General features: G+C 40.0%; 1 protein-coding gene across 2 annotated transcripts in view; it reads right to left on the bottom strand.

Annotated features, from left to right (window-relative positions):
- The window catches only part of RGL1 (ral guanine nucleotide dissociation stimulator like 1), a 231,790-nt gene that overhangs the window by 67,533 nt on the left and 140,803 nt on the right, over nucleotides 1–23,454 (bottom strand). For both annotated transcript variants that reach the window (XM_032393204.1, XM_032393205.1), the window contains one exon: nucleotides 4,362–4,570. In XM_032393204.1, coding sequence (XP_032249095.1) covers nucleotides 4,362–4,570 — 209 coding nt within the window. The remainder of the gene's footprint in view (nucleotides 1–4,361; nucleotides 4,571–23,454) is intronic.

Raw genomic sequence — 23,454 nt, 5'->3', positions numbered from 1 at the left:
GGAGAAAGAAATATTCATGTTGGAGTTTGTACATACATGGACAAATCAAATTTCCACAGAGGAAGCAAATAAATGAGATTTATTTCTCCGAACTTCTACAGAACATGTTAAGAGTTTCATTTTTACACCATCTGAAGTGGTTGCCTACTTGTTTTATGAGTGTAAGCCTTATCTTTTGCAGTAAAATATTAAGTTCTCAGGGGGTAGATTCAGGTTTTTGCAGAGCATATGGAATTTGAAGGGCCCTCTCTAAGAAAAAGAATACAAAATTGTGAATACAAATTATGTAAGAGAGTATTGCAAGTAAGTGAATGACCCTGGAGGTTAAGTACCAACAGCTTCACAGTAAATTCACCACAAGGGTGAGAACCAACCAAGTCTTCTATTTCTGTTTCACGCAAATGCTGTCTTGCAGAGTACTGGGTATTTTATAGGCATTCAGTGCTTGTTGATTCCACTCATTTCAGAGGCAAGCAAAGGATAGGACTATGAGATGAAATTTAAGGCCAAGCCATGGCCCATCCAAACAGGTCAAGATAAATCTTATACCTTAAGATTCAGTTCAGTTGTACCTTAAATGACAGTTTGAACTAAATTGAATTTGAATTCTGAATTCAAATTATGAATTTGAATTCATGCTGATTGTTTTATTTATTAACTGTCATCCAGTTAATCTTTTAAAAATCCAAAAATGTGTATCTCCTATAATAGAACAAAGAAAAGATTTTAAAAATCATCAAATAAAAGCTGGATGTACATGAGTCACAGACTAAACACTCTAGTTCCTGTGTGTATGTCCACTACTTAGGATGAACAGCTGGATTCATGTGCACTCCTTTACTGACTGTGGACATCTGTGGCCTATTATCAGTAGAGTTGCCCCATAAGTAGAAGAGGTTGCCAATTCCAAAGGAAAACTTGTAGGAGTTTTTGATGGGTTGACCTGTTTCCCCATACTGTTGGCCAACCATATACTGCATATACTGCATCCTTTATATACACATGAAATAGCAAAAAGAAAATTCATGTAATTCTCCAAGTTCTACTTATAGGTGTGAGATACTATACAAGCAAACAAACCATGAAAGAAATGACTCACTAATCCCACAGGTTCATAGTCCAAGCTTAACATTTTAAGTGCTGTCATGCAAAAAACTACAGAACTTTCTATCTATGCTGAAGTCCAGAGTTATCATGTCCAGATCAATGCATGATAAAGGACAGATAGACATTTTGTCAATGTTCCTGAATATGAACATATGAATAACCATCGGTCCAAATGATGTTACTCTGCCTTGCATCTATTGAGGAAAATATCTTGAGAAGAACTCACTGTTATCAATAACCTTAATCACATTGGAATAGAACTTTATTATTAAAGGCCTTACTTAAGACTGACAGATATGACTGCATAAAAAATTGCTTTAAATGTCTCCATGAAAAATATTAATAACAACTTTTATTTTTTTAATATTTATTTATTTGAGAGAGAGCACATGAGTGAGCATGGGAGGGAAGGGCAGAGGGAGAGAGAAACTTAAGCAGACTCTAAGAACCAAGAGTCCAACACCCAACCAACTGAGCCACCCAGGTGACCCATTAATAAACAACTTTTAAAACCAAGGGACAGGGTCACCTGGGTAGCTCAGTCAGTTAAGCATCTGCCTTCGGCTCAGGTCATGATCCCGAGGTCCTGGGATCTAGCTCCGCGTCGGACTCCCTGCTCAGCAGGAAACCTGCTTGCTTTTCCCTCTAACTCGCCTCCCTGCTCCCTAACCCCCCCTCTCTGCTCATGCTCTATCTCTCTCTTTCTCTTAAATAAATAAATGAATAAATGAATTAATAAATAAAATAAATAAAACCAAGGGACAGATTAGGAAAAATATTTCTAACATATGATAGGCAAAAAACGAATTTCATAATATTAAAGAATTATAATCAGATGATCAATAATTAGATGACAATATTTCAAAACAAAAATAAGAAAAGGATATGAACAGACAGAAACAGAAAACACAAATGCCCAGTAAATGTTTTAAAGATGCTAAACCTCACTCACAAATGTAAGAAACATAAACTTAAAAACAATGAGCTATTCTTCAATGGACAGATCATGATAGAGATGGTTTCAATGGCAGAGGTGAAAACATCCATAGTTCACAAGGGTGTGGGGAAAGCGAAGGAACAGGCAACTCTCATTTTCTGTGACAGGAATGTGACTGATACAGCTTTCTGGAGGGTGATTTAGCAACACCTTTCACATTTTAAAATGTTTATATATTTTGTCCCATTGATCACTCTTCTATAAAATTATCCTATAGAATTCTCAAAGATATATATTCAAAGACACTCTTTGCAGCATTGTTTAAAAATTTAAAAAACAAATTAAAAAATTAGAGAGAGCTTAACTGTCCATCCATAGAATAATCTAGTCAATAAATACTATAAGGCCACTAAAGAGAATATGGTAATCCATCTATATGTGATTTTGAAATGACAATATCTTACATTTCTTGAGCTTTCAATATGCCAGCCACTATTCTAGGCTTTTTGCATATGTTAATTCTCTTAATGAATAAAAAATCTCTAAGACGGGGCACCTGGGTGGCTCAGTCATTTGAGCGTCGGACTCTTGGTTTTGGCTCAGGTCATGATCTCAGGGTCATGAGATCGAGCCCCACGGTGGTCTCTGGGCTCATCAGGGAGTCTGCTTGAGATTCTCTCTCCCTCTCCCTCTGCCCCTCCCCTGACTTGTGCTCTCTAGTAAAATAAATAAATCTTTAAAAAAATATCTCCAAGACAGATAAGTAAAAAAAAAAAAAAAAGAAAAACAAAGTTGCAGAACAGACTGTGTACTATGATTCTATTTATATCATATAAAAAAATAATATTTTTGACAAATATCAAATATGAACAAATATATATGTTTATATAAGTGTATATGTGTGTATATATATGTATATATGCCCAGAAAAATTGGGGAAGAATACAAAAGGAATGGTCTACAGTGATTACCTAGGAGGAGTGGGACTTGGGGGAAAAGAAAATGTTTACTTTCATAATTTTCTGAATTGTTTGAACTTTTCACTATATATATGGATTACTTCTATTTTTTTAAAAGATTTTATTTATTTATTTGAGAGAGACAGACAGACATAGTGACAGAGATAGCGAGAGAGAGCACAAGCAGAGGGAGAGGGACAGAGAGAGAGGGAGAAGCAGGCTCCCTGCTGAGCAGGGAGCCTGACGTGGGGTTTGATCCCAGGACCCTGGGATCATGACCTGACCAAAGGCAGACACTTAACCGACTGAGCCACCCAAGGGCCTCTATTACTTCTATTTTTAAAATGTTAATACGTGTTATCTGCTTAACGAGATTATGGTCTATTTAATTTTTTTCTTTCTACTTCTACAATTTTTTTTAAAAACCTAATAAAAGATATTTGGGAAAACGTAGCAATATGAGAAAACATGAATGTTTCTTTTTATACCCTTCTATGAGCACATGAGCGTATAATACTTTCAAAATTTTTTAAAAACCTAGCTAAAAGTCAGCATTCAACTACTCCAACAAAAACATCCTATCTCATTTCCTTTCTTATGCAGGAAACCCCAGAATATAAGGATTTAGATGAGAACTCTAATGTCTCTAGAACAATTATCTGACTGGTGGCTTTCTTCCTTCCAGTATCAAGTCAATTTAATAATAATTTATTAAAAGGTCAAACTTAATTATAACTAAAGCAAAAATGAGGGGGAAAATATAATTATCATTGTGTGAATTATAATATACACTGCTCTGCTATATGTAACATGTGACTTAACAACATAACCTGAGGATAATATTTATGTGCACGTCCATAAAGCAGTCAATGCGCAGTAATTGTTAATAATATCATCACCATCATTATTGAAGCTACCATCCATTAGCTTTTTCCTACGGGTCTAATACTGAACTCCATGCTTCACATATATTAGCATATTTAATTCTCCCAGCAACCCCATAAGATTCCTGGTTACTGATTATTTACTAGAATAATATAAAATTATTAACATATGGAGAAAATTTTAGGGTGGCAAATAGTAACTGAAACCTATACTCAACTGAGTCTAGATTTATAGCATGTACTCCTAAATATTTTATAGATTTTTTATAAGGTATTTCTACCAGAAATAAACCATAAAGTGGCTCCTGAATGGCCTTCGTGCCACTTGTTCCAAAAGCTATTCCTTCCAGTTAATCCTTTCTCACACATCCCACTCGGCATACTGAGTGCAGGTGAATCCGAAACGCACGCCTTCCCTCTGCAGAAAGCTTTTCTCGTGTTTCTCTCATCTCACAAACTCTGTTAGAGTCTTACCTGTCCAGCAGCAGTTCGAGCACCTCTTTAGTGGAGGCAAAGCCTCTGTATGTTGACAGGAAGATGCTGATATAGGTAAAGTCATTGTCTCCAAAAGCCGTCAGCAGGTTCTCCACCAGCTTCTCCAAGGTGCCGGCTTTGATGGTCCTGATCTTACAGGTTTCATACTGACTGACTGTATGTCCTGGAGGCAGCTGGTCCCCTTCAACCTGTACAATAAATTCATGATTAGGATCAGGTGAAATGGCTCCCCAAAGTAAAACCGAGAACACTGAAACGGTTGAAACACAACCTGTCACGTTTTCTCTGCTCTTATTTCATTTCCCTACGAGCCATGTAAGGCAATTCTCTCACCTGAGTGTAGCAGAGCGAGGTGGTGGGGGGGAGGGGGGTGTTACTTTACTTCATGGTGCTTACACTTGCTTCTATTTGATCCCCTGTCAAGAACCTGGCTGCTGGCCTAAAGAGGATGTTTCCCTTTGACCCCAGAATCAAGCTCAGCAGAAGTTAATCGATCATTTCCTTTGTATTGTTCCATGGTAAGCTGTCAAACTCACCCTTTTTTTTTTCTTATGTTATGTTAATCACCACACACCATTAGTTTTTGATGTAGTGTTCCATGATTCATTGATGTCAAACTCATTCTTAAAGACCGCTCCTACAGCGGTGTGCTGGAGCTGACGCATACTGGCTTTGAAGAGGTGACTGTTAGATTTTTAGGATTTGTGTGAGCCAGCTGACATGTTACTAGGCTGAAAGACCAGCCTTGGTAGGAGTATGATCCCCATGGAAATCTCTGGAGATCTGACCATGGTCTGATATTCTTCAACCCACAAGAAGCAACAGCCTTCCTGATTCAGTATCATCAGCAATCAAGGGAATTGACCCAGAAGTGGCTGGACCAAGGAGCCCTGGGCTAATCTCTGGGGAGTGGTGGAAAGGGTGTGTGGGTATATGACCCCTGCCTCCTGGAGACTTGCAACGAATAAGAAAAGACATGGGCTCCTGAGAGGTAGCTATTACATGAGAACGACACCGTGGATGGTATTGGCAGGTATAACCGCCCCTTGGGAGACATAAAACTTACCAACTGATTATGGATAAGATATGCAAAGCTTAAAATTGAGTCTGAGGGAAGAGAATTAAAGTGAAGAACAACAGGAATGTACCTTACCTCCTGCCATAAATCTCTGCCTCACAAATTCTATAGAGATGCAGTTTTCAGCTTAACTTGTCCTTCACAGGCACGAAGACAACCTACCGAGAGGATCTTTTTCTAAAGCAAACCATCACTGTCAGTGAGGCAAACAATCACCAGGTGGTTTTTCACAACGGTAAGTTTGAATTGTTGCATACAGATTTTCCTAAACCGAAATAGCCAGAAATAGCCAGATGTGTGAAAATCGAGGAAGAGGAGCAAAGAAGAGAGAACTGGATCTCTAAATGATGACCCTGCACTCACGAAGCCTCACATTGGCTTTTTCTTCACCTGGCCTGTCAGATGTTCAACCACTGGAAGGAAATTAGCTGGCAAGACTGCTTCCAGTAGGACCAAAGTGGTGGCTATCACTTTCAGAAAAGGGTGAGGGTAGCTCAATGTCATGATGTCTAAATGCTAACGGGAATGAATAGTAAGACTCCACCTTCCACAGTGGATGACTTTATTTCTTTATTTCCTTCTTGAAGGATACTTTGACTTTACTAAGGGGAGGGATCTGGTTCAGGCAAAATACCAAACATTTCTGTAGGCCTCTTTGGCCTGTTGACTCAGATCATGGCCTAATAACTGTCCTTTATCACTCTGTGCATAGTTTTAAAACAGGCCTAATAGTATCCGTCTGTCCTCCCAGGAGTGTCAATCCACTTTAAGCAGAAACAATAAATGGAAAGGATATATGGCTTCAAAGTCTAATTACTTTTTTACTAGTTAGTACAGTGTTGCCCTACATGGGTGCTGTAAACACGAGTTCTAAAACAAAAGGTCCTGTGGCCAAGTTTGGGAACTCCAGAGTAAAACAAAGTCAAATACATTTCTTTACTGCAGATTTGTCTTTAACATGCTAACGTGTTATGAAACTCTAAGACAAGGATATGATACATGATCCTTCCAAATGGACTTCCCTTTATTTTCACGGCATCTTGCAGACCATCAGAACGAACATACTTTGGAAAACGTTAGCTTAGTAAGTCACTGTAATGCATTTAAACCATATTTCACTTTTGCCACTTTTCACTTAAAAAAAAAAAAGACATGATAAAATACAATAATGTTAATTTTTATCTTCCAACATCCCTATCCATTTGACCTCTTTCTTAATACCAAAATGTAGGGACGTTTTTCTATGTTTTACTTTGTCACTTCAAAAGAGCTGGTTCCAGAAAAATGATCAGCCTGATAATATTAAAAAGTAGTTAAAAAACATGCTTCGATGTCAAATGTTAACATCAACATTGAAAGGCATCGCTTCTCATTCTTGAGGGATATTCAAGCTCTAATTCTAAATCAAGTTTCTTTACCTTGTGACACTGTTTCCTTACCAAACAGTCTTGTAATTTGAGGATTCTTATTTTACTCACCATGCAAATCCCGCTTTAAATCTTTTCTTTATTGAAAGCGAAAACGACTTAAAAGAACTAATTTTTCCCTGAGCACCGATGTAGCCAAAAATTCAAACACAGAGAAAAATACTTGTCAAAGGACCTGATGAAGGGGGTCCCCTTTCCTGCCAGAAAGCAGATTTGGCAGGAAGCCAAGTCTCTCCCTTGGGAATGGAGTCCTGCTACTCATTAACCCAGTCACTTCCTTTGGTCCTCCTTTTCCTCTGGAAAAAAGGATCTCTATATGCATGCCTGATGCCCATACCTCCCTGTAATGGTTTTTGTTCCTCAGTGTTTGCATCTGTACATTAGGAAGAACCATGTTTGAGCTAACAGAATAGCTCATAAAATACTTTGATTATTTAGATGTTAAAAATTATTCTCTAAGTGCGATGAGTGAGCATGAATGACAATATCAAATGAAGTATGGGAATTGCTATGGTGCCTACAATCGTTCTCACAAAAATTCACAACGCGTGCTAAGGTGTCAGGGCACTCGCTTCATGTCATGTTCTGCACATTTGCTAAGCACCCTAATATCAACTTGCTAGAGCAGAGGGAAGGTTTTTGAAGACAACTTCTAATTTACCAACCCTCAAATAGAGTACATTTTTGTGAAACAGAAATTTTGAAATTATCTGCTTATTCCTGGAATTACATGGAAATAAAATTATCCAAAAGTGAAACAGAAAACCTAAATCTGCTGTATGATTCACACTGGAGAAGCTAAAATCTTCATTTAATTTTTGCAGCAAAATATCCACTAGCTACAGGACCCTTTCAAGAGATTTTAGGATCTGTTTTTATATGTAATATCTCAATACCTTTGAATTCTAGTTTAAAAGGAAAGTGGGGGAGGCAGGGGGAGAGCTTTGGCAGACAAGTGTTTAATAACCCAGACTCGGAGAGGAATACATGGAGGGCTGAGCCTGCCCTCTGGGTTAGCACACTAACAGGAAACAGCTCAATCTGGATCTAATCAGAGACCATCGTTTTACTGACAAGATTATGATACCGAGGCCACAAAAATGTTTCAGGATTTTTTTTTTATGGTGGCGGGGGGATGGCAATCTCTTTGCCATTAGAATTCAGTGTTTCCTGAGAGAACATGTCTGACTCCTATGGGGTAAATATCTAAAACTCTGCCCAACTGTCCTAGCTGAGGAATTTCCATAATTATCCATTTGGCATGAGGAGGACGGGAGAAAAGATATGGAGAAAGACTCTTTCGCCTTCTGAAAACATAAACTGTTAACAACTTGGGTGTTTCTAACTTGGAAAAAAAAAATGTCCTTCAATCAAAATAATACTTCAGTCATCTGATTCTTTAATAGGGGACATGCTAAGTAAACAACCTCATTAAACTGGAGACAGTACTTCTCCAAGCCGTGCTCAACCTTCAGTACATCAGTTCAGGGGCATCCTGGCCTCAGCAGGAACGTCAACTGCGAGTCCTTTTCCAGTCATAACTCTCTAACAAAATCTAAAACCCACATCCTGGGTTTTACAGATTTTAAGAAGGTACACACTGCTAACTCTACATTCAGCCCAGAGCACCAAGGGTACATGTAATATTCTCTTTTCAAAACAACACGCCAGCCAGCCACATGAAATGCCACGAAATGCTGCACAAATAGGCTCTGACCATCTGTCTAGATTGCCCAGATATATATAGATTAAATGTCCTTGCCATGCAGAGGCAAACACCATGTAGGTAATGGCACACAGCAGTGTTATGGCAAGGCCCGTGCCGTGAGTACTGTGAGCCTTGCACACAAGCCATGCAGAGATGTAAGGCACAGTCCGTACAAAACCCTAGGGCAAGTGATGTCAAGCTCAGTGTGAGCTTCCGCATTGTGTGAACTACTTTGGACATGAACTCATTTTTTTTTTGCTAGGTTAAGGTTGCCAGGATGCTCAGTTAAATTTTAATTTCAGATAACTAATGAATAATGGGATACTTGTAGTATTTAGGACCAACTCATACTAAAACGTTATTTGTTGTGTATATGAACTTCAAATTCAACCTGGCATCCTGTACCTTTACCTTTATTTGGGAAGGCTAAGCTAAGTGCATATAGGGAGGAAAACATGGATCTCTCTTTTATTTATTCAGCCACACATAAACTTACAGTGCAATGTGCCAGGCACTGTACAAGGTAATAGAGACAAAAAGGTAAAGAGCGTGCAGTTCTGACACCAGGGTTGCTTGGTCTAAAGGAGGAAACAGACACAAAGAAACCATTATGATGCAAAGTGAGTTAAAAAAAAAAAAAAAAAAAAAAAACACGGAGCAGAGATAGATAGGCAGATTCATGGAAGAACCAGGAGGGACCCAGCCTAAAGGTGGCATCAGAAAAGACATCCTAAGTAGGGGATGCTTGCAGCAGCTTTTAAGTTATGAGTAGGAGTTAACAACATTGGGGAGGATGTAGCAGAGACACCAGCACAAACAAAGGCATTAAGAAAAGAGGTGTGACAGTGGTGGGGGAGAGGAGGAAGACGGCACAGTGGTTACAGGAGCAATAAGACCAAAGGAATGGACAGCTTGGCCAAAGAGTCAGCAGGGAACTAACTACCTGATAATAGAGGATGCTGGTCAAATCCTAAAAAGCTGACGTCATTTCCTATAGTTTCAAGCGTGGTCAGAGAAATCACAGTGTGGAGGACAGATCTGATGGGAAGTTTTAAAGTTGAGAAAATCAGTAAGAAAGCTGTTTGTACTCCAGGTGAGCAACTGTAAGGACCTTAATCTGCATAACGATGACAGGGGTAGAGAAGGGGTCGGTGGGGGCGGCATATTTAGGGGATACTCAGGAATTGTCAAGACTTGCTGAAGAGTTGGACGCAGAGGATGAAGATGAGGGAAAAGAATCAGGAACACTTCCCTGATTTCTAGGTGGATGACCGCGACGATAAAAGTGCCACCCATATGAAAGAAAATCGAGGAAGTGAAGCCAGATTTTTGTGGAGCCGAGGTACTGAATTCCACCTTACAGACACAGAACTTGAAGTATCTTTGGGATTTTCCAATAGTACAGTCCAACAGGCAGTTAGAGTCTCAAAGCTGGGGACAGGGGTTTAAGACGGAAATATGTAGACATTACGTCAATTAAAATGGCTTCACTGTCCCAGGCAGACTGTGTGGAACAGGAAGAATAGAGGACTGAGGACGGCATCTGGAAGAAGACCAAAATTCAGAAGGTCCCAAGGGCAGAGATGGCAAGCACTAGAAGAAGCACCTGCACACGTGACAAATGTACACATCGCCTGATCTCTGTTAACATTTCTGGGTAGAGAACTCAGAAGAAGTCTTCAATGGCAGATTTATACACATGCCAACATAACCTTCCATCTAATTATGCAAACACACAAGGCCCAGCCAGTGGTGTGCTGGAACCGGCGTGCCCCGCTTGCAAGAGCCAACTGTGCACACCCCTTCTCAGTTCTACGTTCAATGACATGGCGTTGGTATTGTGAATTCGGTCATCCTGGAAAGATTTACACACAGAAATTGGCCGATTGGGTACAAATCGGGGCATTTGTTCTGGAGAGCTGATCTATCAGCATGCCACTGCCCAGGAGTCCTTCCCAGATGATGTCAATGGTAAATGCAGTAGAGACCCTCATAGTGGTTGAACATTTTTCTCTGTGTCCGCTCTGGTTAAGGCATCTGTGTTGTCACTGTCATTTCTGACCTCAGGGAAGGCAGAAATTCTGCCTCTGAACTAAGAAAAAAGTAGGTATGTGAAGGAAGAAGAGGTAGAGGAGCATGTCCATGACACATGAATGTGCTCTAAAAACAATGACAAGATCCCCAAGAGTTGACTTGACTTGAAGCCACATGTCACAATGTGGTCAGCCTTCTACGATGAGTACCCTTCATCCTCAGGAAAATGCTAAGAGAGCTGTAACAACAAACAAAGGCCGTTGTTTTATCACACAGAATCCCCAGCTCCCGCCACCATCCTGTCTCAGCAGGGCTCCTTATATCCCCCCTTCAGAGTCCAGGAACTCTCCTGAGGGAAACGGGAAGTTGTGTTTTCCATCGCCTAAAAACAGTAGTCCTCCTGGCTGTGAAGCTGCTCAGGCCAATGTTAACCCATCACAGACTCCATCTTCCCTGACGCAAGTCCCTATGTCTGACATGCTGGTCCTCTTGGAAGGATTCCAAAGTCTTTACAGAGGCAGATTCAAAAATCAAATGGACGTCAGGGAGTTCGCGACATTGGCTACATTTTCCAAAAAGATCATTTCACTTTTATATGCTACTTTTGTGCTTAAAACTCAGAATGCTATGATTAAGATGTTTTGAATTAACCTGGGCTCCATCCCCATTTCTGAGGCCAAGTTACTATGGAGTCTAGGACAACAACTTAAGGCCTCAATGTCTTGCCCATCTTATAAAATTTAGAAATCACGCGTTACTTTGAGAAGTTCAAGGATTTAGAGCTGCATGAGGAGAGGGAGGTCTGAACTAGTCTGCTGCATTTAGCAAATCATATCACAAATCATCACAGTTTAGTATCCAGAATAAACTTGCAAAATGTATAATTTCCGCCTTTCTCTCTCATTCAGAGCCTCAAATGCCCAAGGTCATCATATTCTGAGGTCACAAGTTAACAGGTGCCCTGGCTTTCTGAAACTCGTTCTGTTTTTGTGCGGTCCAGCCAACCTCTGTCTGGAAAGGTCAGTAGGGGGTAGTGAGCTTCCGTGTGACCTAATATTCTCTGTGAATGAAGCCTGCTATGAATGGAAAAGCTTCCCCACAGCTCAGAAGCTTTCCCAGCCCCCCCATAAAGCCCACAGACAGTTCCATGGGGCTTTATCTCCTTCTCGGGCTTAAAGGGCTCCTTCACCAATCCTTGGGGCGTGAGGGGAAGGGGTGGATGGCAGGGGTTGGCGACCGCCTGATGTTTCCGAACATAGTCCTGAGTTTGATTCTTCCTCTACGCACCACATTAAGGAACCCCTGCCCCTCCCCTATGGGATTCGTTCAGTTTTAAGCAGAGTAAACATTTCTTTTCCACTGTTATTATCCCCTTTATAATGATAAAGCATAAAAATCAAAGCCCCATTATCAAAATGCCAGTAAATCATTACTCCGCCTGGATTTCAGAATTCAAGTAATGACTGTCTAACTTGCTTCTTCTCCCCTCCAAAACTAAATCTTTAAAGTCTATGTGGGGCGCCTGGGTGGCTCAGTCATTGGGCGTCTGCCTTCGGCTCAGGTCATGATCCCAGGGTCCTGGGATCGGGCCCCGCGTCGGGCTCCCTGCTCGGCGGGGAGCCTGCTTCTCCCTCTCCCACTCCCCTTGCTTGTGTTCCCTCTCTCGCTGTCTCTCTCTGTCAAATAAATAAATAAAATCTTAAAAAAAAAAAAATCTATGTGGTAAATTCAAAGGTAAAGCTTAACTTTACTGTTCCCACAAAGCTCTAGAACATAGAGCCTCTGGCAAATACCCTAGTCCTCAGATCTGCATTTGACACAGGTGATATTCCTAGGTCATGGATTTGTAGACATGGCTACCTACAGAGCAAGCAGGTATCTTTCAACATCCTATCAGGTGATCAAATCTACGGCAAGGTGGGAAGAACAATTTAGTTTATCTTGAGTACATCTCTCTGAAAGATATACTGAAATAAAGAGGCTTTTTTTCTCAGGAGATTTTCCTCCTCAGAATCTGTAAACCGATTCTAAGAAAACCATCCTCATGCCCTAAAGGAAAAGGAAGAGAAGAGAGGGTTAATAGATATTTATTGGGCACTCGTAGGTCAGATGCTCAATCTTTGCAATAATCCTCCGGTACGAGAATTATTCTCATTTTACTAAAGGAACCTGAGGTTTGGAGAGGTGAGGGTCCGGCCCAAAGTTACCCAGCCCATTAGCACAACGGACAGAGTCAGAATATAAAACCAGCCCTGTCTCTCTATAGAGCATGTTTTGTTAAAACACAAAGCAACACAGTATTCAGTATTCCATGTCCATATTTGTATACCCAGGACTACCAGGACTATCAATAGCCCAGAATCTCCATACTTCATACGATTGTCGTAAGAAAGATAAAATGAGATAACAGATCTGAAGGCCTGTTGAGCAGTTACAAGAACTACTCAGGATTCTACAGATAAAAGAAAATATTGTATGTTATACTAAAATCCTCTGTCCAATTTTCCCCCTACCTCATTTACTTTCACCAAAAGTTAGGTCTTATTGCATCAAAGGCTTTGTAGTAGTATGCCTCCTACCTCCTGACACTGACCAAAAGCTTTAACAGCTAAGGCGGAAAAGTATTGTTTTCGTGCTAAACACCCTCTCTGGAGGAAAACACAAATCCCCCATCCCCCTCATTATTAGTTTCTTAAATGAGTAAATTAAGCCTCAGAAAGACAAATGACTTCACCCAAGGGCTCAAAAGAAGCCAGGAAAACAATGTTAGTAAGCTGTTTGAGAAGCCACTGGATAACAGCCTAAGAACCCATGGGGGATACTGATGTGCTCCTCTGATTTCCAGATTATTAATTAGTTTTCCTGCCTGCTAAGTTTATAAATCTCTCTAGCCAAGAGATCATTTCCTTCTATCTTTAGAAAGAAAGGAAAATGAAAGTAGAATGATAATATGATTGACTATGGGATTTAGCCAAAGTGGCAGGTTTGTAAATGCTGACACTTAATAAAAATAAAGGAGAAGGTAGAGCATAGAAAGGACTGATAGCTGGCAAAAACACAGATCCAATTTCTCAAACGAACAGAAACTGAAAAAGCAACCATTCTGTTCAATAGATTTAATGTGTCAAAAATATATGTAAAAAGACAGGCATGTCAATCATAAAGAAAATATTTATCTTCCTAATAATATGCTCATCATTCCCATGGGTCATGACCCGTTCTTAATACCAAGTCAGTAAAAACAGTATTAAAAGAACTTCCATTGTGCAAAGAACCCAAATGAGGTGCTAAGGGAATCTATAAAGGAAATAAAGGACTGTATTCTTTAAAAACCTAACAGTGGAGATTATATAATATGAATGTGAATCTTCTCACTTAATGGCATGGAAGGGAAGGGATGTACAGAACTTAAGACTAGGGCGTGTTTTTATTAAATAATGCCAGGTAAATAATAGGGGCCTTACAGTGAGAATTTCAGATAAAGCCCTCTTGAGTCGATGGTAAAGAAGGAGAATCAATGGTAAGGAAGAAGAGCAGGGGGGTGGGGGGAATCCCACAGAACTAGATTCTATTTCTAGTTCCAGTTCAATTAATCATCGAGTACCTGTCCGTGCCTTCTATTTCTCTCAGCGGTAGGCTAGAATAACTCTTTTTAACTTGGTTGTGTTTGATAGTTCCTAAATATACTTGAGTGGATTCATTCATTCAACAAGTATTTGCTGAGTCCCTACTATGTGGCTGCTAGAAGCCAGAAGTAAAAACAGAGAACCAGACAGACAAGATGCCAACTCACACAGAAAAATCCACCTCCCCTACAACTAAAGGAGAAGAAAGTGATTTATGAGCCATCACTGACTGGACCTGGGCTTGCTCTAATGGAGTCCATCCCTAGCGTCAGAGTCTTCAAGTTACCTGATCCTGAGAGTTTTATGCTGCTCCACTAGAAATACCATAGAGAGATATGGTTGATTTTATTATCACATGAAAATATATATATATGAAAAAAAATATATATATATATATGCTTACTATATATAGTAACTAATATATAATATGTATAAGTAACTAATATATAAATTTATATACTTATAAACTTATATACACATAAGTTTACTATATACAGTAATTGCAGATGGAACCATTGACCAAACTGAAATAAATAGAGTTCTTGGCCATAGCTTCTCTGTGACACCCCGAGCAGTGCTATGGTAACACAACAATAAATTGTCCTATTCACTTGTATAGGTCAAATCAGTTTTACTTTCAAGCCCAAAGATACTACTCCATTTCACAAAGTTAATAAATCAGACAATATGTTCAGAAAGGGTACTAAGGTTTTAGTTACAGTAGTTTGAGTTTCTGAATATAAAATACTTGAAGATTTTTTGTGTGTGAATAATGTCACTAAGAACAATATACACTTGGGGATTTATTTCTCTGTTTCCTTCAACACACTAAACAGTTTCAAAAGAATCACTTGGAGTGCTGGCAAAATCACTGATTCCTGAGCCCGTATTTGCAGAGACTCAGTCGACCTAGAATAAAGCCAAGGGATCTGCATTTTAGCCAGCATCCCCAGGGATTCTAAATGCAGAAGATTCCTTGATTACCCTTTGAGGAATCCTGTGCTTGACAATGCTAAAAGAGAGATGAGTAAGTTCTATTGATGGGATAAAGGAGAAGCTGATTAATATAAGCTTAGACAAAGCCATGGGATTTCTCTTAGTCTCAGGGTCCTCATCTGTCAACTGGGAATAATGTTACCTTTACCTTCCTTAACTCACCTTGATGTTGTGAGGATGATTCAAAAAAAAAAAATGTTGGATGCACTTTGAACTGCTTGAGATAAAAGAGCTGTATAATAAACCAAGCTATTAACACTCATGTCAATGACCTGAGATGCTTTCGAGCAAACCATGTGATCTTTCTGACATGTTTATGCTCTGAAATTCAATGGGCTTTCCTACACGAAGGGAAGGTACTAAGACTAGCCTGTAGATTTTACTTCTGCCCTCAGTATTCTTCCACCTGGTCGTCAATCCTATGAAAATGCTCCTGCACGTCCCTCCTGCGGTCTCCCTATAGAATAGGCACCACTCATTCCCTCCTGGAACTCTCTGCCCCTTTAGTTTATGAACATCCCTTTCTCAACAACAACAACTAATAATTCTAAGCACGTTTTATGTATCCCATAATAACCTTATAAAGCAGATACATTTATTATCCCCATTTTACAGATATTTTACAGACAACTGAGGCTGAGAAAGACTAAGTGACTTCTCCCAGGGCACACAGCTAAAAGGTGGCCAAAGGAGGAGTAAATCGAGGTGGTCTGGACCCAGAGTCACACTTTACCAGAATTCTAGCTCATCTCCCTCAAGGCTCTCTTTCCGTACTACAGGCTGAGCACTGGTTCCTCATCCTTCACTTACCATCGAGATGGAAACATTTCTAACATCCAGCCTCTTCTTAGTCTGCATCCTCTTTCTAGCCATCTCATACATATAGCCCTACAGTTTTGCCTAACATCAGTTATATTAACTTCCAGATCTTTATCTCGAGTTCTTACTTTCCTTTGAACTTTTCTTCTTCTGGATAATCCATTAGGAACTCTAATTCAACATGTGCAAAAAGAAACTTATTTAATTCCTCTAAAATTTCACCCCTTCTCTAGCCTCTGACTTAGCCTTGACTTAGTCAAGGTACAAGTCATAAAGCTGCCAATCATCCTTGTCTCCACCTTATCTTCCCCTCGACTCCAAAATCCAACCTGTCCCATTCCCTACACTGCTCCCCATGACCATTAAGGCATGGTCTTGCCTTAATTTAGACCTCATTTCTTAATTGGGTAGTGTAACAAGCACTTAACGACACTTGCTTGCCTCCAGTCTTGCCAAAATGTTCTTTCTAAAGCACAAATTCTACTTTTAGAATAAAGTCCAAGTATTCACTAAAGCCAAACATGCCTATCCTGTGATTCAGCAATTCCATTCCTAGGTACATTCCCAAAAGAAATGATTGTGTATGTCCACCAAGAGACAGACAGAAACATCTGTGGTAGTCACACATTTTCCATAGTATGTTGTCAGCATTTCGTTACTTCCAGGCATCCTCCAGTAGACTGTGAAATCTTTAAAGGCAAAGACTAGTCATATTTGTATTTATATCTCCAGAAATTAGCCTATAACCACATCAACAAGCACTTCATGAGTATTAAATGAATGTTTTTAAGACAGGAATGAGTTTTTTATCTAACAAATTTAACATTATGTTCCCTAAACCAGCTTTACTTGATTATTCCAAATTCAGTCAAATAAAAAAGTCTGTACATATAAATAAGAAAAGTGTGTACATACACAGCAAAAGTATGTAATGTTTGATCATCATCTCTTAGCTGGACTGCTAAAGCAAATGCCTTTTTAAAATTGTTCTTATGGCATCCACAGTGATCTTTTTTTTTTAAGGACTTTATTTTTAATTAATCTCTACACCCAACTCAGGGCTGGAACTTACAACCCCAAGATCAAAAGCCTATGCTCTACCACCTGAGCCAGCCAGGGTCCCCACTATAGTGACCTCTTAAAAACACAAATCAGATCATGTCACTCCCCCGCTTAAAACCTCTCACTGGCTTCCCATAATACTTGGAATAATATGCAGACTTCCATCATGGCCCACAAGGCCCCTCTGCCTACCTCCTTGACCTCACCACCAAAACCATCTCCTTCCCTAAGCCCCAGACACATGTCTTTCAGTTCTCAAAACACAGTAAGCTCATTCACACTAATGGTCTCTGCATTTGCTCCTCTGCCTAAAATGCTACTCGGCCTGACTTTCTCATGTGGATCCTTCCTCTCATTTACTTCTTTTGATCTGGAGTATCTCCTCAGTGTCATGCGACCCATCTTCCTCCGCCAGACCAGATCATGCGATCTAGGTTAATTTCTTAACAGCACTGACTTGTTTACTTGTTTACTCTCTGTCAACTCCACAACAGCAGAGCCCTTATCTATCTTGTTCACTCATGTATTGCTGGCGTACAGAATGATGTCTAACAATGGTTGCATGTTTGTAGTAATGAGTGAGAAACTAATTAATGCAATTAAATTGCAGATGACTTAGAAATCTGAATTAAAGGCTTAGTAAACTCCAAAGATGTACCAAAACATATAAAACTCTGTCCTCTGAACTAAAAATCTTAGGTAAAAACAAAGATCTCTTCATAGCAGGTGAGAACCTTAGTGAATTTATCAAAATGACTATTCTGGGCCTTTTTTGAATCTCAATTCCATACCCGATTATCATGATTTTAAAAATTACTAAAATCATGGATTTTTTTTTTTCTCCAGAATTCCTTTCCCATCAAGATTGAGATGCTGAATCAAACTACATGGAACAAGGATCTCTCATTCTCTGAGACTGACATGGCCTTCATTGTTCTATTAGATATAAAAGCCATTGAGCCAATTGCTTGCTTTGAAAACAGAGAGTGGGAATATGCACTTGTTTTCATTTCTTACAACTCCAAGTGGGAGTATCAGAAGATGAATACACAAACTCATCAACCAGCTACATGATATAAAGATAAATACACTGTAAAAAGTTTACATGTGGGGTGTTGGACAACCAAGAAGCTTCCAATACTTCCTGCATGAAAGACATGGTATAAAGTAAGTAAGGATTTCACTTGAAGTCTTTTAACTTCCCCCTTCTCCCATGCCAGGTTTTAAGCCTTAAACACTAAGACCATTGTTTGAGGTCTCTATTTATAATAATTTTTATTACTGAAACAAGTAAGTGTTCTAAACATCTCATTCCAGAATGCTAAGTGAGGGTGGTTTCCACCTTATAACAAAGTCCATTTGCAACCCCAGTCATTAAACTTAAGTGCAGGTCTAGAGCAGAGCTTCTTTACCACAAATCCCACTTTCATTCATTTATTCAAAAGTACTTGAGCTTGCCATATGTTCACGGTACTATTATAAGACACCATGGATACAGAAATGAACACAGACATGGTCCCTATCCTCATGAAGCCACCATTCAAACAAAGACAAATATTAAACAGATAATTCAACAGTTTGCTATCTAATGACAGTAGAGATCATTGCTTCCCCAAAAAGGTGCTAAAAGAACATAAGAGAATGGGGTCAGATTTTGTCACAGTGATTGGGGAAAGTTTCTCGGAGGAATACAGAGACCAGGATAATCGGTAGGTGTTCACCAGGTAAAGGTAAGAGAGAACAATTTCAGGTGAGGGAACTGCAGGTGCAAATGACACGAAACAGGAAGAAACTGGGCATACCACAAGGCTAGAGAGAAGGCGATGTGGTCAAAGGAGAGTGAGCCACAGTGGCGAGAGATAAACTTAGCCAGAAAAATTCTGAACCTTAACCGAGTATCAGTGGAAAGCCACTAAAAGGTTTTAGGCAATAAGTACACCATGATCAAATGTGACATGGGTCTACATGAAGAATGAACTGTAGGAAAGCAAGAATGGATTCAGTTAGAAGACTACTAGAGAAAGCAAGTTTCTCAAAATGTGGACCATGGTCTGCCGGCACCAGAACCACCTGGGGAACATGTTAAAAGCAGATTCATGGACCCAACCTCCAAGCTACTAAATCCAAATCCTTGTAACTGGGGAATCTGCAGTAAGTCCCAGATTATTATAAGAAACATTAATAATTAAAAAGCACAGTAACAACACCAGAGGAATTCCAATGACCATTAAATGAAATAAACCATGACTGGAGTAAAATAATCTGCTTTTACTTAGGCATGAATTCCCTCTTCTAAAATTTTGGTGTTACCACTCTCCTCTCCAACTCCCTTTCTTCCTTACCCTAGCAAGGGACCAATTTTATCCTTTTTCCACTGTCATCAACTGACATTAGCTTTATTCACAGTAGAGGCATACATATACTGACTTTGAAATGTTTCTGACTGAAGCAGATCAGAGCAAGTGAACACTTAACGTTCATCAGTGTTACTATCCAAGTTCAATTCTGACTAGAAAAATACAGATTGTGAACACTCTTATCTTTTGTTTGTGTGACCCTTTTTTTCTTAAAGATTTTATTTGTTTATTTATTTGAGAGAGGCGGAGAGGGAGAGAGAAAGCACAAGCACAAGTGGGGGGAGGGGCAGAGGAAGAAGGAGAGAAACTCCAGCAGACTCCCTGCTGAGTGCAGACCCCCCAACACGGGACTCCATTTCACAACCCTGAGATCATGACCTGAGCTGAAATCAAGAGTCAGACGCTTAACCAACTGATGTGTGGCCCTTTCTAATACCAAGGCTCTTTTAGACACACACATTTGATCCCCACAACAACCCCAATTTAAAGATGAGGGCACTGAGGCTCAAAGGTCTAAGTAACTTACCCAGTCACATTGCTTGTAACTGACAGAATCCAGAGTCAAGCCCAGAACCCCTGCACTCCAAAGCCACACTGAAGGAGCAACGCCAGACGGCTCCAGTAAGTAAGACCCCCATCTGCTCCCTGAAGGTCCCCCAAGCACCCTGCATCTAACATACAGCAAATAGTGAGAGCCTACTCAGTGTCAGGTGCTGCGAATGAATCACAGCCTCTCAGGTCCTACACTCAACAGCATGCCCAATTTCCCTCTGCGAGTGATTGGGAGGGAAAAGACACCAGTGTGGGCAATGGCTGATGTTCACTGTTTTACCTAATGATGCTAAGTGAGGGTGGTTTCCACCTTATAACAAAGTCCATTTGCAACCCCAGGACATGGCTGATCCACGTCAGTACAGCTACTTAAAGGCAAATATTTGGACTTCATTTTATCAGGAGAGCAGTCACGATGGGAGATTATATGTAACTGTCTGCATCGAACAAAAGATAAAACTTTTCTTGTCAACGAGGTGTAATGCTCATGTCGTCAGTGGTAACCGTATGTTTGGATTTTCAAAAATGCATTCTCCTCTCCCATTAAAAAAAAAAAAAAAAAGCTACAACACTTCCCTTTCCAGGAATGTGATTTAACTTCATAGCTAAGCTAATAATCACTAGCTGCTTATTCTCGGGAACAAAGGAAGTCCTGTCTCCACAAGTGGACACCATGGTCCTGAATGTGAGATGGGTTAAGGATCTGGCTGAGGGTGACCATTACCTTATGTAATGCGCCCAGCTATGTGGATACCCGCCACGCTGCCATGCTGCCATGTCACTCGAATAAAAGTGGGGGCGGGGGGCTTCCCCTTCCCCTCGAACAGCTCTCCTCGCTCACTTCCAGAGCTTGTAAGGTTGAAAAACTTTAAATTAGACGGATCCTGGGAAACGTGTATAAACGGTTATTGCGTCCAAAGTAAATAACGCACAAGGGGAATCAGAAAGAAATGCTTCTTCAGTCATCAAAAATCTCCCAAAACACAAAAGCCCAGGGCCAGATGGCTTCCCAGGGGAATTCTACCAAACATTTCAAGAAGAATTAATACCCATCCTTCTGAAACTGTTCCAAAAAATAGAAATGGAAGGAAAACTTCCAAACTCATTTTATGAGGCCAGCATTACCTTGATCCCAAAACCAGACAAAGACCCCATCAAAAAGGAGAATTACAGACCAATATCCCTGATGAACATGGATGCAAAAATTCTAACCAAAATACTAGCCAATAGGATCCAACAGTACATTAAAAGGATTATTCACCACGACCAAGTGGGATTTATCCCTGGGCTGCAAGGTTGGTTCAACATCCGCAAATCAATCAACGTGATACAATACATTAACAAAAGAAAAAACAAGAATCACATGATCCTCTCAATAGATGCAGAAAAAGCATTTGACAAAGTACAGCATCCTTTCTTGATCAAAACTCTTCAGAGTGTAGGGATAGAGGGTACATACCTCAATATCATAAAAGCCATCTATGAAAAACCTACAGCAAATATCATTCTCAATGGGGAAAAACTGAGAGCTTTCCCCCTAAGGTCAGGAACGCGGCAGGGATGTCCACTATCACCACTGCTATTCAACATAGTATTGGAAGTCCTAGCCACAGCAATCAGACAACAAAAAGAAATCAAAGGCATCCAAATTGGCAAAGAAGAAGTCAAACTCTCACTCTTTGCAGATGATATGATACTTTATGTGGAAAATCCCAAAGACTCCACCCCAAAACTGCTAGAACTCATACAGGAATTCAGTCAAGTGGCAGGATATAAAATCAATGCACAGAAGTCAGTGGCATTCCTATACACCAACAACAAGTCAGAAGAAAGAGAAATTAAGGAGTCGATCCCATTTACAATTGCACCCAAAACCATAAGATACCTAGGAATAAATCTAACCAAAGAGGCAAAGGATCTGTACTCAGAAAACTATAAAATACTCATGAAAGAAATTGAGGAAGACACAAAGAAATGGAAAAACGTTCCATGCTCATGGATTGGAAGAACAAATATTGTGAAGATGTCAATCCTACCTAGAGCAATCTACACATTCAATGCAATCCCCATCAAAATACCATCCACTTTCTTCAAAGAAATGGAACAAATAATCCTAAAATTTGTATGGAACCAGAAAAGACCCCGCATAGCCAGAGGAATGTTGAAAAAGAAAAGCAAAGCTGGCGGCATCACAATTCCAGACTTCCAGCTCTACTACAAAGCTGTCATCATCAAGACAGTATGGTACTGGCACAAAAACAGACACATCGATCAATGGAACAGAATAGAGAGCCCAGACATGGACCCTCAACTCTATGGTCAACTAATCTTTGACAAAGCAGGAAAGAATGTCCAATGGAAAAAAGACAGTCTCTTCAACAAATGGTGTTGGGAAAATTGGACAGCCACATGCAGAAGAATGAAACTGGACCATTTCCTTACACCACACACAAAAATAGACTCCAAATGGTTGGAAGACCTCAATGTGAGACAGGAGTCCATCAAAATCCTAAAGGAGAACACAGGCAGCAACCTCTTCGACCTCAGCCGCAGCAACTTCTTCCTAGAAACATCGCCAAAGGCAAGGGAAGCAAGGGCAAAAATGAACTATTGGGACTTCATCAAGATAAAAAGCTTTTGCAAAGCAAAGGAAACAGTCAACAAAATCAAAAGACAACCGACAGAATGGGAGAAGATATTTGCAAATGACATATCAGATAAAGGGCTAGTATCCAAAATCTATAAAGAACTCATCAAACTCAACACCCAAAGAACAAACAATCCAATCAAGAAATGGGCAGAAGACATGAACAGACATTTTTCCAAAGAAGACATCGAAACGGCCAACAGACACATGAAAAAGTGTTCAATATCGCTCGGCATCAGGGAAATCCAAATCAAAACCTCAATGAGATACCACCTCACACCAGTCAGAATGGCTAAAATTAACAAGTCAGGAAATGACAGATGTTGGCGGGGATGCGGAGAAAGGGGAACCCTCCTCCACTGTTGGTGGGAATGCAAGCTGGTGCAGCCACTCTGGAAAACAGTATGGAGGTTCCTCAAAAAGTTGAAAATAGAGCTACCATATGATCCAGCAATTGCACTACTGGGTATTTACCCCAAAGATACAAAAGTAGGGACCCGAAAGGCTACGTGCACCCCGATGTTTATAGCAGCAATGTCCACAATAGCCAAACTGTGGAAAGAGCCAAGATGTCCATCAACAGATGAATGGATAAAGAAGATGTGGTATATATATACAATGGAATATTATGCAGCCATCAAAAGGAATAAGATCTTGCCATTTGCAACGACGTGGATGGAACTGGAGGGTATTATGCTGAGCGAAATAAGTCAAACAGAGAAAGACATGTATCATATGACCTCACTGATATGAGGAATTCTTAATC

Source organism: Phoca vitulina, unplaced genomic scaffold (assembly GCF_004348235.1).
Source record: "Phoca vitulina isolate PV1807 unplaced genomic scaffold, GSC_HSeal_1.0 scaffold71, whole genome shotgun sequence".
In the NCBI taxonomy this organism is placed as follows: domain Eukaryota; kingdom Metazoa; phylum Chordata; class Mammalia; order Carnivora; family Phocidae; genus Phoca; species Phoca vitulina.
The sequence above is the reverse complement of the archived record's forward strand: the minus strand, read 5'-3'. Positions and strand labels throughout refer to the sequence as shown.